Below are 23,454 nucleotides of genomic sequence, written 5' to 3' on the forward strand. Positions count from 1 at the left end.
TCTTTTAAATGGAGTATAAAATTATGAAAACAACATAATGTGGTTATTCTAACATGATTACACAAGACAAACATAAAAGTAAGTGCTGCAAGCCTAAAAATGCCTTCGGTAATGAAATAAAGTTTGATTACACTTCCACTCCAGGATAATTAAAGCTAAATCAGTAAAGGTTAAAACACTCGGAGGGGTCCTAATTACACCCGGAGTGGGAAAAAAGCCTGAATTTGTTGTCCAAGTAAACAAAAAGAAACCAAATCAGTCCATAAGATAATGATATTGATGATACTTGAGTTAAACCATCAGCGGAGTCATTATAATCAAGATAATTCAAATTTTACTTCCTATTAGACTCCATAAGATTCAATATTGCCCAGTTTTACAATGCTCATTTTCATTATGTGTTTGCATTTTGGGATAAGACTATCATTGAGATCTTGTAAGAGTTCATTTTGGAGAAAGAAAATAGCATAAAGTACATTAAAAATCACAATGAGATGGAAGAGAGACTGATCTAAATAGTTTCAAGAAACTAACTTTTCCATTAAGAGCCACTATTTACCCATTGGAGTTGATTTTCAGGGGTATTGTTTATCTTTTCTGATAGCATATTTTTGTGACCATTTAAAATATATACTGTGTCATCATTTCATGTCAAATACTTTAATATAATCCATTCATTAAAACAAACTATCAATAATTAGAGTGAAAATGTATTACCTTTTATCCATAAGATTAAATCAACAAAAACAGGAACTCTTTACCCCAACATTTTGAAACTTTTTTGGTGGTATTTTTTGCCATAAGTCCCTGCTAATTTTTGATCCTGGTCTGGATGGGTCCAGGTTGTCTTAAATTGTGTTGTAAAACATAATATCCAAGCTACTGTACATCATAAAGAGCATCACATGTGCTTTGATGTATTAGAGGCGCTGGCTCACGGGTCTCAAGTTCAAGTCTTGACTGTTATTGCAAGTCCATGCTATTATTTTTTAATAATTCACATGCATTCTTAATTGGCTATTGGTGCAAACAAACAATCTAGCAAAACAAACACTGCTTCCTCGTCCTTGGTGAGTGAGGAAGTGATTTCAGATGCGAAGGTTTTTATCAAGCGTCACTGACTGTGCAAGTGTTCCCAGAGACTACAGATGCTCATTCAAACAAACAATTACCAGACTCTAGACAGTGTAAAAAAAATCAAGATCAGATATGGACATACAGACGACTGACCATACTTTAATATATTCATAATCACACGCTTGAGGTGTGAGCACTTGCTGAGTCTGTTATCACATAATGGCCCAAAAGCCAATTTAATCAGATTACCTGACTTTATATATAAATACTGTATGTATGTATGTATGTATATATATATATATATATATATATATATATATATATATATATATATATATATATATATATATATATATATATATATATATATATATATATATATATATATATATATATATATAGTGCTAAATAAATACATTTATAATAATAATTAATAAATAATAATTTATTTTTTGATTACACTACAAGTCAAAAGTTTGGAATAATTCAAATTTATAACTATAATTGAGATTAGATTCTGTCGTTCTTATGCTCACCAAGGCTACATTTATTTGATCAAAAATACAGTAAAAACAGCAATATTGTGAAATATTATTACAATTTAAAAGAACACAGTTCTATTTGAATATATTTTAAAATGTAATTTATTCCTGTGATGCAATGCTGAATTTTTTGCATCACTACTCCAGTCTTCAGTGTCATGTGATCCCTCAGAAATCATTTGAATATGCTGATATGCTAAATATGAACATTAATGCTGGTTCTTATTATTAGCAATGTTAAAAACAGTTTTTGCTGCTTAATTCATTTGTGGAAACCATAATACACCCCCCCCCCCCCCCACCGCAGATTTTTTGATAAACAGCATTTAGAATAGAAATTAAATTTTGTAAATTTATAAATGTACTATAATTTAATGTACAATTTACTGTCACTTTTGATTATTTGAATGAGTCCATACTGAAAAAAACTCACTTACCTAAAAACTGTTTTCAATATTGATCATAATAATAAATTCTTGTGCAGCAAATCAGCATATTAGATTAATTTCTGAAGATGAGATCATGTGACACTAAATTACAGAAAACAGTTGTTATTACTGTAATAATATTTCAAAATATTACAGTTTATTGTATTGTCATTACATAAATACAGAATGGTGAGCATAAGAGACTTCTTTCAAAAACATTAAAGAATCTTATGCGGTAGTGTATGTACAAATTTAATTAGTCTGTTAATCACCAGATCAAACACGTCTTAATAAATCTGAACTGCATCTCTGTTATAAAATGTAATTTCTCTCGGCAATCTCCTCAATGGTGTCATTATTACAGAAGTGCAGCGGTGGGAAATGAGGGCAGCTAGAGCAGGAGCGGGAATACAGAGAGAGAGAGAGACTGCTGGCATTCAGCGCTCTTGATTATTGGCATTTAAGGGAATGGTTTACGGCATATAGGTCTGAGCCGGCCGGAGTGAATGGATCCTGAAGAAGTCTCTATGGGTGCCTAGCAACAGAGGGGAAAATGGATGTTGTCATGGTAGCCCAGTTGGCCCTGAGAATCACATGACTGCTTTTGCTCCCGAGGCTTCCCATGATTCCCACAAAGGGGGGTTCTGGTTCAAAGGACCGGGGCAGCCAGGACCACATTACATCATCCTGCAGGAACGGCCTACCGCCTCCCACCCAAAACACAAAGCCTGGCCCGTATCTCTCTCCCTCTTATCTCATCACACGTCTGAGGAAACTACACTAAAGAAGCACTAACAGCAGCTTTCATTCTACAAATACCTTCCAAAATCAGGTTAAATAGTGAGTGAAATAAAAAACAGGTTTGTTTCTATCAGATTCCTATGTTCGAGGAGTTTTCAATAATTTTATAATATTTGCTATTGTATATATACAGTGGTGGGAAAAAGTGTTGGCCCCCTTCCGGATTTTTTATTTTTCTGCATGTTTGTCACACTTTAATGTTTCAGATCATCAAATGTAAATATTAATCAAAGATAACACAAGTAAACACAACATGCAGTTTTTAAATGAAGGGAAAACAAAATCCAAACCCACATGGCCCTGTGTGAAAAAGTGCCCCCCCCCCCCCCCCCCCCCCCGTTAAAACATAACTGTGGTTTATCACACCTGAGTTCAGTTTCTCTAGCCATACCCAGGCCTGATTACTGCCACACCTGTTCGCAATCAAGAAATCACTTAAATAGGACCTGCCTGACAAAGTGAAGAAGACCAAAAGATCCTCAAAAGCTACACATCATGTTGAGATCCAAAGAAATTCAGGAACAAATGAGAAAGAAAGTAATTAAGATCTATCAATCTGGAAAAGGTTATAAAGCCATTTCTAAAGCTTTGGGGCTCCAGCGAACCACAGTGAGAGCCATTATCCACAAATGGAGAAAACATGGAACAGTGGTGAACCTTCCCAGGAGTGGCCGGCCAACCAAAATTACCCCAAGAGCGCAGCGACGACTCATCCAAGAGGTCACAAAAGACCCCACAACAACATCTAAAGAACTGCAGGCCTCACTTGCCTCAGTTAAGGTCAGTGTTCATGACTCCACCATAAGAAAGAGACTGGGCAAAAATGGCCTGCATGGCAGAGTTCCAAGACGAAAATCGCTGCTGAGCAAAAAGAACATAAAGGCTCGTCTCAGTTTTGCCAGAAAACATCTTGATGATCCCCAAGACTTTTGGGAAAATACTCTGTGGACTGACGAGACAAAAGTTTAACTTTTTGGAAGGTGTGTGTCCCATTACATCTGGTGTAAAAGTAACACAGCATTTCAGAAAAAGAACATCATACCAGCAGTAAAATATGGTGGTGGTAATGTGATGGTCTGGGGCTGTTTTGCTGCTTCAGGACCTGGAAGACTTGCTGTGATAAATGGAACCATGAATTCAGCTGTCTACCAAAAAATCCTGAAGGACAATGTCCGGCCATCTGTTCGCAACCTCAAGCTGAAGCGGTTCTGCAGCAGGACAATGATCCAAAACACACCAGCAAATCCACCTCTGAATGGCTGAAGAAAAACAAAATGAAGACTTTGGAGTGGCCTAGTCAAAGTCCTGACCTGAATCCTATTGAGATGCTGTGGCATGACCTTAAAAAAGCGGTTCATGCTCGAAAACCCTCCAATGTGGCTGAATTACAACAATTCTGCCAAGATGAGTGGGCCAAAATTCCTCCACAGCGCTGTAACAGACTCATTGCAAGTTATCGCAAACGCTTGATTGCAGTTGTTGCTGCTAAGGGTGGCCCAACCAGTTATTAGGTTTAGGGGGCAAGCACTTTTTCACACAGGGCCATGTGGGTTTGGATTTTGTTTTCCCTTCATAATAAAAAACTTCATTCAAAAACTGCATACTTGTGTTATCTTTGATTAATATTTAAATTAGTTTGATCTGAAACATTAAAGTGTGACAAAAATGCAAAAAAAAATCAGGAACAATTTTTCACACCACTGTATATATATATATATATATATATATATATATATATATATATATATATGTGTGTGTGTGTGTGTGTGTGTGTGTGTGTTAATTATTTTATTCAGTAATTATTATTCATTAAGGATTAATTAATCTGATCAAAAGTGACAGCTGTAGAATTTATAATGTTAAAAAAGTCTATTTTAAACAAATACTGATCTTTTGAATCTTTATGTCTGTGTGTATATATGCACATATATACATACATGTATAACATTTTTAATGTCATATTTAACAAGCAAAATAAGATTTTTTTTATTTCAAATTAATACTGTTCTTCTGACCTTTCAATCCATCAAAGAAACCTAAAAAAAATTATAAAGGTTTCCAAAATTCACATTTGCTATCACAGGAATAAATAACATTTTACAAAACATTAAAATATAAAACAATTATATTTGTACTTATATTTTAATTTTTTTTTTTTTTACTTAGTTTCTACTGTATTTTTTGTTAAATAATTCAGCATAACAATACAATACAATATATAGGCCTACATAAGATACAGACACAAACAAAAAATCTTACCGGACCCAAACCTTTAAACAATCGAGTATATAAATATAAAATATTAGGTCATATTTGGCAAGTAAAATATGAATGGAGACAGCAGTGAGGATTGGAGAACAGACAGACGGGAAGGATACGATCTGTCCCTGGAAACAGCACTGTTCCTCTTATAACTTCCCCAAAGATACAGCCTACAGACCACATGTCTACTAAAGCATACAAAACATGCATGCAACATACCATCAGACACTCATTATACCACATAAAACCACACATGCACTGTATATTCCAATATAATAACCTGATTTAGAACACTACATAATTAGCTCAGGTGCTTGATTCAATTAATTCCAATGGAGCATGGTCATTAGCATGTTACTAAGCTAGGACTAGCACTGCTTGGATTCATGTTTTCACAAAGCTGACTGCAGCACAGTCTAGAATATCCTTTGCATACATACAAACCTGCCACTGAAATTTGCAAAAAGAACGATTTTTTATAAGAAAGATGTTTTGCTGTCTACATTTCAGAATAAGCTTTCACATACGATGCTTTAAAATGCTATCTAGGCAGGCAGCAGAACAGATTTATAAAGAGTACTAACTGAGAATAGTCAAAGTGACATATTTAAAAGATTATCCATCAATGACTCCATTTCTTTCAAAATCTCACTTATGAACTCACTCTGGCAGAGAGAGAGATAATGCAATCCTATATTCAAGTATTAAGTATTCTAATTTATTATTAAACGAGGACATTAGAGCCGTCTATGTTAACAATCTAAGAGGTTAGCAGAATGTGATAGAGAAAAAAAATCAAGGACAAATTTTTGCCAAAGCCAAAAATATACGTGCATATCAGGTGCAAAGTTAAATGCAAGCAAAGTGAATATGTTAAATACTTGTATTAAAATATAGTGTTTCAGGCTTTGGTAAAGTACACCCTGTGGATTCTGACTATGTAAGAGGTATCAATGAAACAGCACAGCAAAGAAGTTCACTCAGGCATGTGTTGATGAGTTTTTAAAAAAGACCCAAATAAGCCAATCTTGGTCTACACTACAGGATCAATACATTAATTGCAGTTTGGAGAGCTGAAAACAAGCACTTCTCTTCTACTAACTTAACTATAACTACAATTTAACTCTCTAGGATTCAGCTGAAAACAGCAACCGAAAGCAAAATCGCTAAATAAATGAATAAGGTTCAACCTAATGAGTAACTGGAGAGGGAGACTGTATCATTATTTAACTAGTTCTAAATGCCAATTAAGCAAGAACTGCTTCCCATTAAGGGACGAATGACTACAGTGTGCTGATGAGAGGTGCAAGGCCGCCACATCCAGCTCAAAAACACATCAGACAGTGATCCCACAGCATCCTAATGAACAAAATCTTCAGTATTCATAGAGGACTGAAGGGAATGAGGGAGAGAGCAAGTGTTATACAGTGAGAAAAAGAGATTCAAACAGCATATGGATCTTGAAGCTATACACCTACAATACGAAAACTTGCAGGTTAGGAGAACTACAGACTTAGTCGATTAGTTATGCCTGCACAGATGAACACTGGTCCAGTCAGGTGGATGTGGACCACAAAATCATGAAAACCATTAAAAATAAATAAACATAAAATAGTACTCATAAAATGATTATATATATATATATTTTTTTTTATATGATAAATATTAATTTTATATATTGATTGTCAATCACTAAAAAGAAAAAGTTATGATTAAATATATAACACTATGCAGTCTGTTTTATTAAGAATTATACAGATTTATTCTGGCTGATAAAACTGTAAACCCATTCATGAAGGATACAATCCCTGCCGGGGAATAGGATTTTGTGGCGCACCATTTCTCCCATGATGCAACCAACTGACCAAATATCCACTGCAGGCACAGAAGTGAGAAAAAGAGAGCGAAGGAAAAAGAGAAGTTAGTGTTAGCACAAACCGTCATGAGTGATGGAGAGAGAAAGAACTGCGTGAGATGTATCAATCTGGCTATGGTCAATTATATCTATGGTATCTGAACGATTATTCCTCAACTGCTCAGATCAAAGTTAGAGCTGGGGACAGACCTCAGGGAGGACCATTTGTGGCAGGAAATCCATAGCCGGACCTCTCTCTGCTTCCCCCATACTCTAAATATACAAACTAATATTTTGGTCCTTAGGGTATTAATGTGTTATTTGTGTTTCCAAGCAGTGAAATCTGTTAGTGTTTCAGAAACTTAACAGCAGGTTAGCAAGATATCTAAGTACTGAACTAATTTTCCCAACCTCAAATCTAAAAACAACATTAACTTTTATCCAAATAGTCCACTTATTTTTACACATTTGCAGCATCAACTATACATAAATGGGTAACACTTTATAATAACGTCCAGTTATAAGTCATTTATAAGTGATTAGTTAATGATTAACTAATCGTTTACAAAACATTCATAAGCAATTAATAAGTGATATGCTAACAATTTGTGTATGTTTTGTTAATTCATTTAAAAGTCATTTACAAGTAATTAGCTAATGATGAACTAATCATTTACAAAACATGACTATGCATTCATAGATGATTAATAATTGATATGTTAATATTTTTATCTATGTTTTGTAGAATAAGTTTTGAATCATTTACAAGTGATTAGATGATGATGAACTAATCATTTACAAAACATAACTATACATTCACAAATGATTAAGTATATGCTAACAATTTATAAATCTGTTATCTTATAAATCTAAAGTTATCTTTAAATATAGCATCATGAAATAATCAAACAGATCCTTAATGGTTAATAGTTAATAGTTAATATATTATTAATCACTTATAGATCATTGAAATGTCAACATTGTACTATTATCTCAATAAACATTATAAATCATTTACAAAGCTTTCTGCATCCCCTAATCTAAAGTGTAAACTACTCATCAGTTGTAAATGTTTTACAAACTTTATGGTTTCCAGTCGTGTGTGCGTAAATATATATATATATATTCACAAACAACCTGTAACCTGGAAGGTTTGTAAAACATTTACAACTGATGAGTAGTTTACACTTTAGATTAGGGGATGCAGAAAGCTTTGTAAATGATTTATAATGTTTATTGAGATAATAGTACAATGTTGACATTTCAATGATTTATAAGTGATTAATAATATATTAACTAGTAACTATTAACCATTAAGGATGTGTTTAATTATTTCATGATGCTATTTATAAAGATAACTTATGACAGATTTATAAATCGTTAGCATATTACTTAATCATTTGTGAATGTATAGTTATGTTTTGTAAATGATTAGTTCATCATTAGCTAATTACTTGTAAATGACTTTTAAATGAATTAACAAAACATACACAAATTGTTAGCATATCACTTATTAATCGCTTATGAATGTTTTGTAAATGATTAGTTAATCATTAACTAATCACTTATAAATGACTTATAACTGGACGTTATTATAAAGTGTTACCCATAAATGTTGTCATTTAACACAATTTTCCTTCCTGTATTTCTGTATATAATAAAACAGGATATTGACACAACTTCAATTCAGAATAGCATACTACTCTTACTAATTTCTGAAGTATATTACATGTGTACTATGAGTAGTATATAAATACTGACCAACTATATATTTCTAGACTCATTATTATACTGTTCTGTAAAAATTAACTATGCAGTGTAGTGAGGTCATGTGACCACAATATAACATGCTACCGGTTGAAATTTGTACTTGTTGCATAAAACATCCTGCTGCACATACCAACTAAAATGCTAAAATAGTTCGTAGACATAGACTACACAGAACTCCAATTTTGATGTAACTGGGTCTATAAAACTCACAATTTTTTATATTGTCTTATATAGTTAGGAGAATATAGTTAACACAAATTTTGGTAATTTGGCATGTGTATATAGTATACGTACTATGATTAATATGCAGATATTAAATGACTACAACTCTTTCTTGACTCATTTGAATATTTTTATAAAAAAATTGGATTAAAAATACAAAATAACCATATTTAATTACAAAATAAACATGTGCTGAATTAAATATGCAATGTAGTAAGGTCATGTGACCACAATATAAGATGATACCAGTTGAAATCTTACTTGTTGCATAAAACATGCTGCGGCACATACCTACTAAAATACTAAAATAGTTTGTAGACATGTCAATACATGTAAATATTTTCAAAAATATATACTGTATGTGTCTTTAGATATACATAATGAATATATACAGTGCACTCACATAGGCTATATTATATAAACAAAAACTTTTATTTTGGATGCGATTAATCGCGATTAGTCATTGCCCAGCACTATATTTTTTTATATTGTGTTCTACATACTGTAAATGTAGAGTTAAGAAATCTTGCTGAATTTTTTGTAGAAATGGTACAGTACATTGCCATCTTGATCTGACCAAAATGACCTGAACGCAACTTACATTGTAATTATGACTTCCCTAATTGTAAATAAAAACTTCCCAGGAGGACTTGAACCCACCAACAGCATACTACCAGTTGCATAAAATAATACTGCTTTATATACTATATACTAAAATATTTGGACTCAAAACTCCACTTCAACTCCAATTTTGCTTTCACAGGGTCTATAGATCATAGTGTTATTTAAAAGTGTTGGTCGATCTGCATGCAGCCCTGTGATTGGTTTACCGTTCTCCTTGTAGCCCATGCCCAGGATGACCTCCGGGGCCCTGTAGTACCGCGTCACCACGTAGGGCGTCATCATAAAGCTAGTGCCAGCAGTTCTCGCCAACCCAAAGTCCAGGATCTTCAGCGTACAGTCGGATTTCACCACAATATTGCTAGGTTTCAGATCCTTAAAGGAAAATATGGGTCATGGTGAGATGACGATAAGAGTTTTGGCAGGAGTTCAGATTTTATTGATTATTTAAATTAATAAACCAACTTAAATTGATCCTGCTGTGTGTGTATTGATGTTTCTCACCCTGTGGATGATGCCGGCTGAGTGCAGGTGTTTGATTCCACATAACATCTGGTACAGCAGGTAGGACATCCTCTCGTGGTCCAATTCCATCTGAATCACCTGGCAAAGGTTTGCGTCCATCAGCTCCATGACCAGGTAACTTGAGAAGAGAGAAAAATGAAGGAAGAAAAAGTGAATTTCACAACCTGTACAACAGCTACAGTGACTGTCCCTGTGGTTCTGTCATGTTACTTTGGCATGGCTTCATTCATTCTTCCTTATTGCACAAAAGAGACCGCTGTGGATCGATACGGATCTTTACAACCTCTTATACAGAGAAAATACTTGTCAGTTGATGACAGTCAGGAATACTAACAGTCAATTGCATTCTGCTGAGTGCTCAAAAATCATATTTGAAATTTATTTTGTTTCATGAAAATCCAACACACACTTGAGTTAACACTCAATTAATGAAAGTACACTATATATAGCAAAATATGTGTTACAAATGGTTAGAAATAACTGTAAAAAATATGATAGAATAAAAAAGATTTACTAAAATACTATTAGTTTTTTTACAGATACTTATTTTTACTTAGTTTTATGTAAATGCAAAACAGAGATATTTATATTAAATCATATTTATAATAAATAATAGCAGTTATAAGTATCTGTGAAAATCTGCATGTGTGTATATATATATATATATATATATATATATATATATTAGTGCTGTCAAACGATTAATCGTGATTAAATCGCATCCAAAATAAAAGTTTTTATGTAATATATTGTCTTCTGTATATTTATTATGTATATTTAAATACACACACATACAGTATGTTTTGAAAATATTTACATGTATTTACATATACTGTATATATTTATATAATTTATAACATATATAAATATATTTAAAATAAAATATAACAATTATTTTCTTAAATATATACATGCATGTGTGTATTTATATATACATAATAAATATACAGTACACATATACACATATATTATGCAAACAAAAACTTTAGTTTGAATGCGATTAATCGTTTGACAACACTTTATATATATGTATATACACACACACACACAGATTTGTTTACAGATACTTATTACTGTTATTATTTATTATAATATTAACTGTTTCATATTTATATTCTAAGCTTATATATATATTATATTGCTATTTATTTTGTTTTATGAAAATCAAAGATCAGAGATATTTATACAATACAATAATATAATATATAAAATAATTTAGATAATATAATTATTTATTATAATTATAGTTATTTATCACTATTATTATTATTCTCTAGACTATTAAAAAAGTGAAGAAAAACTTTTTTATAATGAATAAAATCCCTATTTCTGTGTGGTACATTTATTTATAAGCAAAATATATATTTAAAGATCAAAATTTGTCAAAGGTCAAAAATTGTAACATGAAAAACTAAATGTTTGTTTTAGATTTTGGCTGACCACAATTCTGAAGCTAGTTTACTGATTTCTAATCATTTAGATTTCTAATCATAAACTCACATCCTATCCATCTTAACACTCAAATGATCCGGCTGAGATTGAGCAGACATTTCATACTCAACATATTGATCCTGCTCTAGAAGTCCACACAGCATGCAGAATAAATTAAGGCATGGGCGGCACGAGATTCAAGTGTCAGGGACCAAGCAGAGAGCGAGAGCATAAACGACTGCAGGTGATCTATCACCCTCGCTCTGCAACATCACAGCGCTCGTATCGGGACCCTGCATAAGCTCAAACACCACGGGGCATGCTGTAATTAACCTGAAATATCATAAATCACAGGTATTGCATTTAATACATCAACAACATTTACATTTTTTATAATGTTTATATGCAAGCACTTTCAGCAATAAATGTCCCCTTCGCTTTCTGATAATACATTTCTTTCCTTAGGTTAGTTTGATATATACATATATATATAGTGACAGGTGTGCTTCAAGCATACATTGGGCTTATCCAATCAGATTTCAGAGCCAGACCTATGATTGTTGTTTTAACATTAGCTGCAATAAGTTTATATTCAGATGTTTTATATGATATAATCAGATGACTTCATGTCTGAAAAATCTCCAAACGTTACTTACACATCTTGGAATTCCTCTAAAGACTTCTGTGGTGTGAAGACATTTAATAAGCTGATGATCTGGAGGAGAAATGAAGAAAAGAACTGTAGTAAGCTATGAACTTATACTATAATGCTCTGTTGGATTAATTATTAAAGGCATAGTTCAGCAAAAAAAAATTATTTTCTCTTGTTGTATAACATTTTTTAACTTAAAAAGTATATGAATACATGTGTAAAATAAATAAACAAGTATTTATTTTTATTTCAGGATTATTATTTAGTTCACTAAACTTCAATCATAAACTTTTGTTACTTGGAATAAAATGTTAACTGAAATAAATAATAAAAACATATTAAAAACATATCGGAGTCTTAAAATAACTAAAACTAAATAAGCTAAAACTAATAAATACACTTTAAAAAATACTAGACATGATTTAACTTTAACTAAAATTAAAGCAAAAACAGAAAATATAAAAATGAAATCTAATTTAAAATATTAACAAAAACTATAAAAGGATATCAGTGACACAGCACACAGGTATCAAATGACACCAAAATGACTAAATAATGACAGAACCATTTTTATCCATGAACTATTCTTATTTAGAATGTGTGGGTAATTTTGCCCATGTTGTTTTCCTTGAAAAGAGGCTGGAAGATCCATAAAAGGACTGTCAACAGTCCATAAGAGGAGAGGATGATAGAAAAACCCCATTTGTATTTCTGTCATGTCCCAACTGTCCTTTATAACCCCAGTCTCAGACAGAGACAGAGAGAGAGAGAGAGAGAGAGAGAGAGAGGAGGAGGACAGGAGATCTGGCAGCAGCATTGTGAACTCTTCAGTTGCCAAAAAAGTTTTTCCTCTCTGTCTTTTAACAATATTACTAACTTTCTCTCTTACTTTGTCATTCATCATCTAAAACTACCGATCTCGCTCTCTCTCTCTGTCTGAGGTTTGTGTGCCATGCAATATATATACAATAATGTTCAATATGGCAGCCATATAAACAGAAGTCTCATTTTTTGTCTCAAAGGAAACAGTTATTAGCAGCATTTGCCATCCAATAGGACAACGGGGGAGAGATATTGAGATCTGACACTCACGTTTTTGTGATTGACACATTTCATAAGCACCAGCTCCCTGTATGCTCTCTTGGCGTGGGTCTGGTTCTGAAAAGGTCTGCTGAGTTTCTTAATGGCCACATTTCTGTCCAGGACGGCATCATATCCAGCACTGCCAGAGAGAAATAAAGAAAGTAATATTAATTTCTGGGAAAAAAAATGAGTTAGTGAGGAACATTAAAAGCATTTCATTGAAATTATTCATTCATGGAATTCAAGACATAACACCATAACCATTTTTTCCTCCCATTTGTAGCTCATTACAATTTTTATTATCTAAAATTATGAAAGCCATAAAATAAATTAGATATGCATTTTCGCAAAGAAATATTATTGTTTGCAATAAATAGTGTTAACGTTTTTATAATGTTTATAGATGGTTTAATACACTGATTCAATTATGCTGAAACAGTTTTCATTGTTTGTAACTTTCACAATTAATAAAAAAATTATTGCAAGTAACAAATTAAATTAAATGTACTGTAAAATTTTGAAGTAGGAAGACTGAAATAGTATTTTCTTGTCCAACATACTGCAATAAACTTTGTTTTATTTACAGCTTCGAAAAACCTTTTTTAGATGTAAGAAATAAAAAGTCAATCCTACTTCAGTATGCAAATAAATACAAGAAAGAAGACCAATCACAATTCAGTATGAAAATATATATTATAAATATATATGTTTGAATTTACAGTATATTAAACATTCTATTCATGAGTTAACAATGTTTTCACATTTAATTATTATTATTTATTTTTTACAAATATTATATACAGTAAATACATGTATAAATATATAACGTCCAAGTAAACAAAAATAACAAGCAATGAGCCCCAGGACAATTTGTGTACATCTTGCATGTACTGTAAAAAAGACAAATGTGTGTCAATCACAACAGGGACAGAGAGAAATCAAGTAATGTTGTTGACTTCAGGAATCCTTTCGCTGATCAATCAGTGGAAAGAAGCAGAGTATGACTCTCTAATAGCAATATGAGGAAAGGGTTAAACCTGGAGTCACTCTCTCTCCTTCTCTTTTGCTCTGCTTTCCCTCACTACCCAGGAAAACTGTGCTCATCAACTATGCAAGATCCGCAGCTCTCCACGGGAAAATACAGGATTAGAGAGGCCAAGGCACTCAGTGTGTGTGTGTGTGTGTGTGTGTGTGGCTTCAATCCCAAAGCACTGCAGAAAACAAGGTAGCCAATGGCTTATTGTGATATAACACATTAGTGTTGTCTAATAAGTGAAGGTTGATATAAATTGTATTTAAGGAGTTAAGCCCAGAAAAAAATGATGGTTCACAATTCAATTGTTTCTTCAATCAACTAGTATACCTGGAGGCCAAAGGAAGGCAAAAAAATAATTTTTATAATAAATTAACCACAACAAAGCATTAATGAATCACAGTGGGTGGTGCCCGTCTCAGTTGTTCCCTGTCTTTTACTTTGAGGATTATGGGAAATTAAAACCAGACAGGCATAAAGTTCTGGCCACCTGGGTTTTGTGTAGTAGCATGAAAAGAATGTGTCAAAATTATTTTTGTGTGACGCATAAGTGTGTTTGAATTATTTAATGTAAATGATTAAAACTATTAGCAAAAAAATATATATCAAATTATATATGTATGTGTGTATGTGTGTGTGTGTGATTATTAAATAAGTCTGTTATAAAATATTTATATATACAATTATTTTAATATGATACATTTTAACATTACTACATACATAATAAATAATATATTAATATTATAAATTAAATTAATATATGATAATAATAATATATATACATATATATATATATATATATATATATATATATATATATATATATATATATATATATAGGAGAAAATATAAAGAAAATTATATATTAAAGGGGTCATTGGATGTCCATTTTACACAAGTTGATATGATTCTTTAGGGTCTTAATGAAAGGTCTGTAACAGACTGTGGTTCAAATTTCTCAATGGTAGTGTAAAAACAACTTCTTTACCCTGTCAATATCAGCTCTGTTTTCAGCACACTGTTCTAGTTCATGTTTCTTTAAATGCCAGTGAGCTCTGTTGATTCCGCCCCTCTCTTCCGTGGAGTGACGAGTAGACCACAGATTTGTGTAGACTCCTTATTCGACCGCTCCAGATATGTTGATGTGTCAGCTATCTCGCATTCACCATAACAATCAATGAATATTCAAAGATATACAAGCGTATAACTTGCTGTTGTAGACACACACAGTCAATGCACTCAAAGATTCGCAGACCTTCCAAAAATGGCGGATGGCTTACGTATCACAGCCCATAGAAACAGTCCATAATGAGGAATCTAGGTATATACATCTATGAAGCATCCTAAACTTCAGCCGCGAGACTGGCTAACTAGCACATTATTAGGAAAGGCGATTTGCAAAGATTCATAAAAAACCTTATACTCACTTCTGTAGATAAAGCTGGATCACGAATGATTCGGGCGAACATAGATGCATTTAGGCAGATTGGGGATCGGCGCATTCACTTCAAAGTGAAAGTAACGTTAATCCTCTACCTCTTCAGCGGCTCCGATGTCGGGAGTAAATGACGACTGCTATATTCATTATTACATCCAACAACTGAACACTTCAATCGCTTAATCGGAGACATCTTGTCTTCTCCTGCACCGGAGCTGACACAATGGCGGACAGCTCTCAGCTCACTCAGGGCGGGTCTAAGGTAAGACGGTCTTGTCAATCAACTATCGTAGGAGGGGCCTGTACAGAACTACGGCATTCTGACAGGAACCCCAGAACAGCCTGATTTGAGAAAGGGGATTTTAAAATAGGGATTTTTAAAAAAACACTGGGTGGATTTTTATCTTTATAGGATGGATGTGTAAATTTATGCTCAAACAACTTGTAAAGTGAATTTTGCATCCGATGACCCCTTTAATACACACACAAACACACACATGAATATATTCCCCTCAGCGTGGCAGTAAGAAAACCTGGTTAATGCAGCAGTAGAGCCGTTGGTTAAAAGCACTATATTTTTACGACTGGACCAGGTACAAGAAGTGCTACCAGAGGCCATTGTGCTATGAAAGCTGCTGAGGTTTACGACTGAATGCTTCAACCCACAAGGCTGCACTGAAAAAGTCTGCTCTTTAACCATGTTGACATGCGCTGAAAAAGGTTGAAGTGCCCTTGTTAAAAAAACATGACTCACACACAGGTCCAGGAAATGAATTGATTGAAAAATGAATTCCTCCTGTTGCACCCCATGGAGCCACAGACAGGAACTAAAAACTGAAAAGTTGAAAGTGTGCCATGTTCTACAGTCAAAACTGACCTTGACTCTTTTAATCCCCAATAAAAACCATTAAAAAGCGTTCTGAGTGAATAAAACGTAAGTGCTTGGGCACTTGTCTGTTTTCAATGCAACATTTTTTTAAAACCTCCACACTGGACTGCAACTCAGTAGTCAAAGCTGTATATGTTTACCTCTATAAAACAGTCTGAAATGAAGATTTCCAAGATCTTTGATACACCTATGGATTATTTGAGCGGACAGTCAGAGCTATAGAGTTGGTTGTACAACAGATGGTCAAAGCAGAAGGGGGTGAGGTACACCAAAACAGGCTTTCTAAGAGGGGTGAGGAAAAACCCTACGGTACAAACACACCCTTACACACGCACACACAGTGAAAGAAAACCTACATGATAAGCTAAATCAAAGTGACATTACAAAAGAAATTGGCAAATGCTATGAATATGGTAAATATTGACAATAAACCACACTGTAAAAGTGTTTTTTTTCCCCCGCATATTTATAAAGCAATTTCTGAGTGGAAATTGTTTTTACACCAAGTGCATTGAATTATACAATTATTTCAGTCCACTAGAAAGTAAACCATGTGATTTTAAGCTGGCGAGATATTCTCTGAGCTGTAGCAGGAAAGTTTCTAAAGCATGTTTTTAAAGCACTGAGAACTGATGTGTCCATGGTAACGGCAGTTTGAGAGATTTTTTGGCTAATGGCGGCCGTAGATACCCATTTGTGTCAAAGATGATGTCACGGCTGTCTCTCTAGGTGGTTAATGCATTGCAGCATTGCTCTTCGAGAGCCCTGCCTACAGGCAGCTGTCACAAACCAGACACCATTTCACGCTACAAGCATAAAAACACAGTTTGTATGAATAGACCTGACATATAACTACAGACACCATATCACACTAGTAAAAATGGGATATATCTAAGGAATTGCTTGTCTAAGAATATTCTGTGATCATTTTCTCTTTCATGAATATATAAAAGTATTATTCTTTCTTCTAAGGAATACCAAAAAACTGAGTGTCAAAACTTCTTTTCTATCTAACGAAAATGATAATTGGTCATTCATAATGATAAGCTCCAAAAATTGTCACAAAAGCCACTTAAGTCCGTATGTGTCTTCCAAAGCTACATGATGCATTTAAATGAGAAACAGATTTAAAGGGACAGTTCACCCAAAAATTAAAACACAAACACGAATATTGTGGAACAGAAAAGAAGATATTTTGAAGAATGTTGGTAGCCAAACCAAAGTTTTGGTTTCCATTGACTTTCTATTGTGTTTGGTTACCAACATTCTTCAATATATCTTCTTGCTTGTTCCACAGAAGAAGGAAACTCATAAAGGTTTGGGACACTATGATGGTACGTACATTTTCAGCAAATTTGATTTTTGGGTGGACTATATAGGAGTAGTTCACCCAAAAAATTTAATTTGCTGAAAATTAACAAATTGGGAGAAACTTAACTATACTAATTTACTTGCTCACCAATGGATCCACTGCAGTGAATGGGTGCCGTCTGAATAATAGGTTTGTTTCTTACAAACCCACAGTTTTTCACTTCATAAGACGTTAACTGATGGACTGGAATCGTGTGGATTACTTGTGGATTATTGTGATGTTTTCATCAGCTGTTTGGACTCTCATTCTGACGGCACCCATTCACTGCAGAGGATCCATTGGTAGGCAGGTGATGTAATGCTAAATTTCTCCAAATCTGTTCCAATGAAGAAACAAACACATCTACATCTTGGATGGCCTAAGGGTAAGCAAATCTTCAGCAAATGTTACTTTTGGATGAATTACTCCTTTAAATCTTTATTTGCTGAGGATGAGTAAGTGTTGACAGAATTTTATTCCACTACAAATACGATTAAAACTCTCCTGCCATTTTGCACCACTAAAAATCATCTTTTTTAAATTAAATACATTAAAAATCATGTTCAAGTACTATAATCAAAGCACAATACATCTCACACCCCAAGCCCAGCTCTATGCGGAGAAGAAGTGGAAAAGATGACAAAGTCGTTGACAGCCGTATTGGAGTTTGGTGACAGCCTGGTGAAATTAATCACAGCCTAGTGTAATTAACTTGACACTAAGTTCATCCTCTCTGCCAGCTGCACAACAGTTTGGCTCAGAACAGTCCTATCAACTTGTTTGTGTTCTCATTATTTTTCTCTCATAAATGACAAGAGTCTTTGTGGCCTGTCATACACAAGACATGTAAATAAAGGCACTTTTTTGCTATGAGAGGTTATATAATCATCAAGCTATTTTCAGAAATGAGTACTAGAGTAGTGCTCATTGCATATTAGAACTAATATAGTAAATATATTCATTTTATGCATTGTGTATGCATATTTTTATACAATATGTACACTGCTGTTCTAAAGTTTGGAGTAGGTAGAATTTTTTGTTTCTGAAAGTGTGGCGGGAGGAGCCAACGACAGACACAGTGGGCGTGGCGTCAAGCCTCGGAGAGGTTTTTATTAAACAAAATATTAAACTAAAGTGTCCAAAGGGGGAAAAGTGTCCAAAATAAACGGGGATCTGGTGTCCTCGTCGTGCTGCGGGGCTGTGCAGGAGGGCAGTGTTCAGGAGGGAAGGGTCCACGGAAGGGGCGGAGTCCGGTGGCCGCACGCGCTCCCCTCTCGGGGCCGGGAGCGAGTGGCGGCGGCGTCTCTGGCGCGGCTTCGTCCATCTTCGGGATCCCGGCACTTCTGGGGGACTCGGCGGCTCGGCATCCTAGCCCGTCAGCCGCCTAACGGGTGCGGCAGTCCTCCTCGACGCGCCCTTCCTGGACCCACGAGGACACCAGCGTGCATGCACGGGGGAGAGACCGGTCTCCCGAGGAGAGGCGCGCTCGGCGTTTAAACGGCGGCGGTGATGAGGCTCTACTCACGTCAGGTGCGCCTCATCACACGCCGCCAGCCCTGGCTGTTTCAGCGCCCCTCCTCTCACACACCCACTCCCGTCGGGAGCCTGGTGAAGGGCGGCGAATACGGGACGGGGTGGTGATGATAGACAGGGGGGAGGCAGCCGACTCGTCACATTCCCCCCCCCAAGCGACATCCCCGTCCTAGGGTCGCCGCCCACGCAGGAGTGCTACCTTCCTCAACCAGGCTCCAGCGGTCGGAGTGGGCGGGGCAGGGATTCCTCTCCGGGCAACGCTCCCTCTCGCACCGCGCCGGAACCGGGACAGAGAAACCGGGTATTAGTTGTCAGCCTCAACCAGCCACAGGGTAAATGACCAATAGAAAGAACGTCACTTACCCCTTCGGTGGCTGGGAGGCTGTCCCCGTCGTTCCTCTGTCCCCGTGCGGGTTCCACGGCTTTTTTTGCGAGCGAGAGGGGATGACGTCATCAGATGTTGCCCAACTGCGCTGTCTAGGCTCCGCCTGCCCGCATTCTCCACCACTGTGGCGGGAGGAGCCAACGACAGACACAGTGGGCGTGGCGTCAAGCCTCGGAGAGGTTTTTATTAAACAAAATATTAAACTAAAGTGTCCAAAGGGGGAAAAGTGTCCAAAATAAACGGGGATCTGGTGTCCTCGTCGTGCTGCGGGGCTGTGCAGGAGGGCAGTGTTCAGGAGGGAAGGGTCCACGGAAGGGGCGGAGTCCGGTGGCCGCACGCGCTCCCCTCTCGGGGCCGGGAGCGAGTGGCGGCGGCGTCTCTGGCGCGGCTTCGTCCATCTTCGGGATCCCGGCACTTCTGGGGGACTCGGCGGCTCGGCATCCTAGCCCGTCAGCCGCCTAACGGGTGCGGCAGTCCTCCTCGACGCGCCCTTCCTGGACCCACGAGGACACCAGCGTGCATGCACGGGGGAGAGACCGGTCTCCCGAGGAGAGGCGCGCTCGGCGTTTAAACGGCGGCGGTGATGAGGCTCTACTCACGTCAGGTGCGCCTCATCACACGCCGCCAGCCCTGGCTGTTTCAGCGCCCCCTCCTCTCACACACCCACTCCCGTCGGGAGCCTGGTGAAGGGCGGCGAATACGGGACGGGGTGGTGATGATAGACAGGGGGGAGGCAGCCGACTCGTCACAAAAGAAATAGTAAAAGTGAAAAGAGTAAAACAACAACATTGTAATATGTAAATCAAAATAAAAAATAAATACAATTGAAATAACTGTTTTCCATTTGACTGTATTTTTAAATGTAATTTATTTCTGTGGTGCAAAGCTGAATTTTCAGTATCATTACTCCAGTTTTCAGTGTCACATGATGCTGCAGAAATCACTCTGACTTAGTTCACACAGCAGGTCTTAATGCTCAGATCGGATTTTTTGCTGAAATCCGATTTTTTTGCACTGTTGTTCACATTGTCATCTAAATGCGACTGCCATCAGTCTCATGTGTGAACCGTATATGGCCCTGAAGTGACCCGCATGCACAGAAGAAGACGTGATGTCAGACGCAGTGCACTGTGTTTGCGGAAATAAAAATGGATGCTGTGCGTGTTAGCGTGTGTTTAGCAATTTTTAAGTTAATGTGCAATCGGAGCCTAAATAACGAAGTGATATTATTGTCTATATATTGTCTGCCATTGTGATTTTAATCTTGCAGCCTCCTCCAGCGCAGAATTTTGACGTCTGTCACATTTCAATCACGTAAAAATCGCATGAAATGCGACATTAGATTAGATTAGATTAGATTCAACTTTATTGTCATTTATGCAGAGTACAAGTACAGAGCTAATGAAATGCAGTTAGCATCTAACCAGAAGTGCAAGAATATAGTGTTTTATATACATATAAGTGCAGTTTATACTAATGTGAGTGATGCCTTTGTAGGCATCACTCACATTAGTATAAACATGGCCGTTCAGGCCATCAGTCTGACATGGCCGTTCAGACTGAAATCGCATTGCAAAACATCGGATATGTATCCGATTTAGGACCACATATGAAAGTGGCCTGAGCCTGATTTGAAAAAATCGGATTTGTGCTGTTCAGACTGTCATAAGAAAATCAGATATGGGTCACATTTGGGAAAAAAAAAAATCGGATTTGGGCCACTTTAGCCTGCAGTGTGAACTAAGCCTCTAATATGATGATTTGCTGCTCAAGAAACATTTTATGTTATTATCAATGTTGTTGTTGTGCTGATTACTATTTTTGTGGAAATGTATAAGATTATAAATGTTTTTATTGTCACTTTTGATCAATTTAATGCATCCTTGCTGAATAAAGCATGCAATACGCAACAATGTTCAAAACTGTGGTATTTTACACTGTCAAAACCACATTTTTTCAGGGCATTGTGTCGAGTTATATAATGTCAAAAATGTCTTTTGTGTGTCCAATCAACTAATGAGCCAAGGAAATGTTATAAACCATGACTGAAAGTGGAGGGTCAAACTGAGCACATTTCATTGGGAGATATTAATAATAATAGGACAAATATCTTGACCTATTGCATTTATATAGTGCACAATATACATACAACATGAATAGAGTGAGTAGTGCGAGCACAAAGGCTACCTTCAGAGAAACACAAAAACACAGCAAAAACTTCTTTATTCCACTATTTAGGCCCAGAAATCCCCAAAGAGTCTTACAGCATCCTTTTGCTTCTTGAGAAATTGCCTTTGTACTGCAAAAACATGTAATGTTTTTGGCCATTCTGTTTGTTTTATAGATATTTGTATTAACTTGTATGTTTACTTTCTTGGCACACATCTTTTTACCCAACATCCAATATAGGAGAGAATTCTGCAAGGTATGAATCTGATTTTCCAGCATACGCAGTCAGGAGATTGGTGTGCGAGTGTGTGGTATGATAAATTATTAGCGGCCAAACCTTTAGCAGCGGCATGATGCCAGATGCTCATAGCTCTGACTATTACTCGGAGGAAAGCAGCACTGCATCATCTAAATATTCAGCATGTAGCTTTCCAACATGGACTGTGAATGATATGATATGATCCATTTAATAACTCCACAGACCCAGCTATAGCAAAAATATAGTAAAAAGGTTGCAATAACCTAACCTACATACTTAATATTATGACAATGTTTTGTTTATTTGTGACCCTGGACCACAAAACCAGTCTTAAGTGTCAGTTTTTTCCGAGATGGAGAGCTGAATAAATAAGATTTCCATTGATGTATGGTTTGTTAGGATAGGACCATATTTGGCCAAGATACAAATATCTGGCCAAGATATCTGAAAATCTGGAATCTGAGAGTGCAAAAAAATCTAAATAAAGAGAAAATCCCCTTTAAAGTTGTACAAATGAAGTTCTTAGCAATGCATATTACTAATCAAAAATTAAGTTTTGATATATTTACGGTAAGAAATTTACAAAACATCTTCATGGAACATGATCTTTACTTAATATCTTGCATCAATAATGCGTTCTTCAAGTGAACGACGCATTATTGTACCATTCCAAAGACACACAAAAACACTTTCACGGACTTTTTCATTAACTGTTCCCATCTGGTGGAATGACCTGCCCAATTCAATCCGTGTAGCCGAATCCTTACCCATCTTCAAGAAACGGCTAAAAACTCATCTGCTCCATCTTTACTTGACCCTCTAACTCTAGCACTCTCTATTCTAATTTTATTTTATCTGTCTTTTTATAAAAAAATTAATTAATAAATAAAAATTAATAATAATAATATTTATCTGTACTGCGTTAGGCTAACTGAGACTTGTAATAGCACTTGCACGTTGTCGCTCTTTTGTTGGTTTTGATTGCTTCTAATGTCCTCATTTGTAAGTTGCTTTGGATAAAAGCGTCTGCTAAATGACTAAATAAATAAATAAATAAAATAAATAAATATCCTAATGATTTTTGGCATAAAAGAAAAATCGCTAATTTTGACCCATACAATGTATTTT

The 23,454-nt window shown here is 35.7% G+C and overlaps 1 protein-coding gene across 10 annotated transcripts in view; it reads right to left on the reverse strand.

Moving 5' to 3' along the window:
* The window catches only part of LOC306856214 (mitogen-activated protein kinase 10-like), an 85,037-nt gene that overhangs the window by 21,119 nt on the left and 40,464 nt on the right, over window positions 1–23,454 (reverse strand). For 7 of the 10 annotated variants that reach the window (XM_079395342.1, XM_079395345.1, XM_079395347.1 and 4 more), the window contains 5 exons: window positions 13,279–13,408; window positions 12,191–12,249; window positions 10,083–10,221; window positions 9,788–9,953; window positions 6,914–6,985 (listed from right to left, as the gene is read on the reverse strand). In XM_079395342.1, coding sequence (XP_079251468.1) covers window positions 6,914–6,985; window positions 9,788–9,953; window positions 10,083–10,221; window positions 12,191–12,249; window positions 13,279–13,408 — 566 coding nt within the window. Of the gene's footprint in view, window positions 1–5,226; window positions 5,299–6,913; window positions 6,986–9,787; window positions 9,954–10,082; window positions 10,222–12,190; window positions 12,250–13,278; window positions 13,409–23,454 lie in introns of all 10 variants that reach the window. The other 3 variants (XM_079395348.1, XM_079395346.1, XM_079395344.1) reach the window with 1 other exon arrangement.

The sequence above is a fragment of the Barbus barbus genome, assembly GCF_936440315.1.
Source record: "Barbus barbus genome assembly, chromosome: 36".
Classification (NCBI taxonomy): domain Eukaryota; kingdom Metazoa; phylum Chordata; class Actinopteri; order Cypriniformes; family Cyprinidae; genus Barbus; species Barbus barbus.